At 41.1% G+C, this 3,553-nt stretch overlaps 1 protein-coding gene across 1 annotated transcript; it reads left to right on the forward strand.

Moving 5' to 3' along the window:
- The first annotated feature begins 697 nt into the window (after positions 1–697).
- Positions 698–1,751, forward strand: LOC104850521 (heterogeneous nuclear ribonucleoproteins C1/C2-like). Its single transcript, XM_033761188.1, is given in 3 exon segments — positions 698–1,079; positions 1,119–1,269; positions 1,271–1,751. Coding segments are annotated over 3 exon segments (885 nt in total). The 5' UTR covers positions 698–762; the 3' UTR covers positions 1,688–1,751.
- Positions 1,752–3,553: the final 1,802 nt, after the last annotated feature.

A 3,553-nucleotide genomic window follows, 5' to 3' on the forward strand; every position in this document is an offset into this window, starting at 1 on the left:
TCTTTTGAAATTCACTCTTACTAACTTCAGGGACAGAATGTGATCGGTAAACTGTCTTGTTCTTTCTAAATTTGAAAATATGCTCATTTCATAATCACACACAAGTGACAGGTTAGCTCGACACCGAATTCTAACTTCTTTCCTTTTCACTTTAAAGCTACTACCCCATTATTCCGAAGCATCTATTTTGAAAGCTGAGATGCTGGCCATCAGCCTAGTCACCATTCCATTACAAGTAACTCATCTTCTTTCTCTCTGGTAACTTTTCAAATTTTTCAGTGTTTCCTTGATGCTCTGCAACTTTTTTGGTTTTTTTTTTTTTTTTTGGTACCTGAGATTAAACTCAGGTCCTCGCGCTTGCAAGGCAGGCCACCGAACCACTGAGCTAAATCCCCGGCCCCTGCAACTTTGATTTTAATCTTTCTGAATTCATTTTATTTCATCCTTTCAGTACTTGGTATTCACTTTCCACTTAAAGACTCGTACCTTTTTAGTATTATTGAAAACATCAGTGATGATTCATTTTAATAATTCCTCTCAATATCTCTCCCCTCTTTAAAAATTATATATGGGGGGCCATTTTGTGAAGAGACCAAGACTGAGCGGTTGAGGCCGCGTTGACGACCTCGAGCAGCAGTCTACTTCTCATAGAACCTGGGAGCAGGAGATTCGGAATCGAATCTCTTATCTCTCTTCTGTGAGATTTTTTTTGATCTTCAGCTACAGTTTTTGTCTTTGTTGCCAACTTTATCATCAAACACGATGGCTAGCAATGTTACCAACAAGACAGATCCTCCCTCCATGAACTCCCGTGTGTTCATTGGAAATCTCAACACGCTTGTGGTAAAGAAATCTGATGTGGAGGCGATCTCCTCAAAGTATGGCAAAATTGTGGGTTGCTCCGTTCATAAAGGCTTTGCCTTTGTCCAGTATGTTAATGAGAGAAACGCCCGAGCTGCTGTAGCGGGAGAGGATGGCAGAATGATTGCTGGCCAGGATTTAGATATTAATCTGGCTGCAGAGCCAAAAGTGAACAGAGGAAAAGCAGATGTGAAACGATCTGCCGCGGAGATGTACGGGTCAGTACCAGAACACCCTTCTCCGTCCCCTCTGCTCAGCTCCTCATTTGACTTGGACTATGACTTTCAACGTGATTATTATGACAGGATGTACAGTTACCCAGCACGTGTTCCTCCTCCTCCTCCTATTGCTCGGGCTGTAGTACCCTCAAAACGCCAGCGTGTATCAGGAAACACCTCACGAAGGGGCAAAAAGCGGCTTCAATTCTACGAGTGGACAGCGGGGATCTTCTTCCAAGGCTGGAAAGTTGAAAGGTGATGACCTTCAGGCCATTAAGAAGGAGCTGACCCAGATAAAACAAAAAGTGGATTCTTTACTGGAAAGCCTGGAGAAAATTGAAAAGGAACAGAGCAAACAAGAAGTGGAGATGAAGAGTGATAACTCAGAAGAAGAGCAGACCAGCACCTCCCTGGAGAAAGATGAGACTAATGTGAAGATGGAGTCTGAGGGTGCTGCAGATGACTCTGCTGAGGAGGGGGATCTACAGGATGATGATGATGATGATGAAGATCGGGGAGATGACCAGCTGGAGTTGATCAAGGATGATGAAAAAGAGGCTGAAGAAGGAGAGGATGACAGAGACAGCGCCAATGCAGGTAACCCTTGACTAGAAAATCAACTGGATATGTAGAAGAAAATTTCAGAAGCCCAAGATACTAATAAAACCTGTTGAACATTAAAAAAAAATTATATATGCTCAGGGCCTTTCAATTTATCTGCTATTAATCTTTCTTCTAAGATTTTACTGGTTTTTTTTCAGTCTGTGCAGCATTATGGGTTAATTTCTCAATAATCTCATTAAATTCATAAATTTTATTTTTACTGTGAATAACCAGTGACAATATTTTTATATTTGAATGATGATATGAGTTTCTCATATCCAGAATTTCCAACCAATATTTTCCATACCTATTGCCTAGGAGTGAATGTGCATTCTGAATATTGACCTTACTGGCTGTGTGCCTAAGCACCGTAGATTTCAGACTTATTTTGAGGGCTGGGGAGTTTAGGGTTACCAGTCACCCTGACATTCTTAGAACTCATAGTGTTCCTAGATCATGGGGATTTCAGGGCTAGAACTGGAAAAGATTCACCAAAACCAAGAAGAGTCAGTGTGAGGAACATTTGCTTTCCTGTCCTGCTTCATTTTCCCCATCCTGGCTCAGCATTTTAACTTTCCATCAGTCCGGGAGCATGGAGCTAATACATCCGCCGTGAACTCTTCTTTTGGCAGATGAGGGCTCTCAGTCCTCCTAAACAATACACTTTCAGAACCAGAAAAAGCCCCGGGCTCCACCCCAGTTGCAGGGCTCTCTTTTCTGCAGCTTTATAAAGCCTAAAATATATGCATGGATCGTGGCGCCTTTTTCATGTCAAAAGGACACCAACACCACGTGCAGTCTCACCCAAGGATGCAAATTCACTCCTAAGCAGAAGGTGGCACCATAGCTGCCCACCCCAAGAGACAGCCTCTCACCTCCCTCCCTATTTTCTGACCAGGAGCACAGGGGGTCCTATAGCTCTCCAGTACCACATTGCTGTTCTTCACCTTCTCTTTCCGTTTGCAAATGCCTAAGGTTTTCCAATACTCAGTGACATTATCTAGTATTTGACTCCAAAACAGAAGGTAGCATTTAAAGTTCAGTTTCACGGAAACATTCTGCCCAAGATTCTCTGTTGCGAAAGTTAGACATTGAAACACCCTGCCAGTGTAAAGCCTTGCAGAGTGCTTCAAACCACTTTATGGCCACTGACTCCTTTCAGCATTTTCCCTGCCCCTTCTAATTATGCAACAACTACTTCATATATAAGTGGAATTTATCAACTCTTGGAAGTTTAGTTATTCATCAATTCCAAGTAGTAAAAATACAGCTGAGAGTCAGGATTGAGAAAGACCACTTGGCAAGTCATGAAAACAGGTGTGTCAAAGTTTATAGAAGAAATTACAGGCCTATTATCCACAGGAATATTTATAACTCATCAGCATGTGGGGTCCTTGGGGAGGGAGGTTGTATGCATCTTTATATCCTGTGCACTACCTGTCACATATTAGGGACTCACATTTTAACTGAAGTTGTTTGAACTACAAGGAGAGTTCCTTGGGCCTTTACTTGGAGGCCAATTATTTTCGCTTTATAAATATTTGCAACATGTTTGACAGCACACATGAAGACAAATACAAGCAACAGAGAAAACAGAATAAAACATTAAATGCAGACAAGGAACTTGAACAGAATAGGGCAGATGTTTACATTTTAATAGATCCTGAGAGCATCACTGTGTTATGGCATGATGTAAAAATTAAAATGTATGCTGATTCTTTGATTCAGGAAAGAAAAGATTAAATTACACAAGTTTGCTTTGCTTTAAAAAGCAGAGTAGTGAAACAGATTTTTAGAATGATTCCCATAAATAATGGGTAAATTTTTTAAAGAGGTGTTTATGCTTGAAGGTATTAAACCCTAAACTGTGA

The sequence above is a fragment of the Fukomys damarensis genome, unplaced genomic scaffold (genome assembly GCF_012274545.1).
Source record: "Fukomys damarensis isolate Sample0158 unplaced genomic scaffold, DMR_v1.0_HiC HiC_scaffold_7, whole genome shotgun sequence".
Classification (NCBI taxonomy): domain Eukaryota; kingdom Metazoa; phylum Chordata; class Mammalia; order Rodentia; family Bathyergidae; genus Fukomys; species Fukomys damarensis.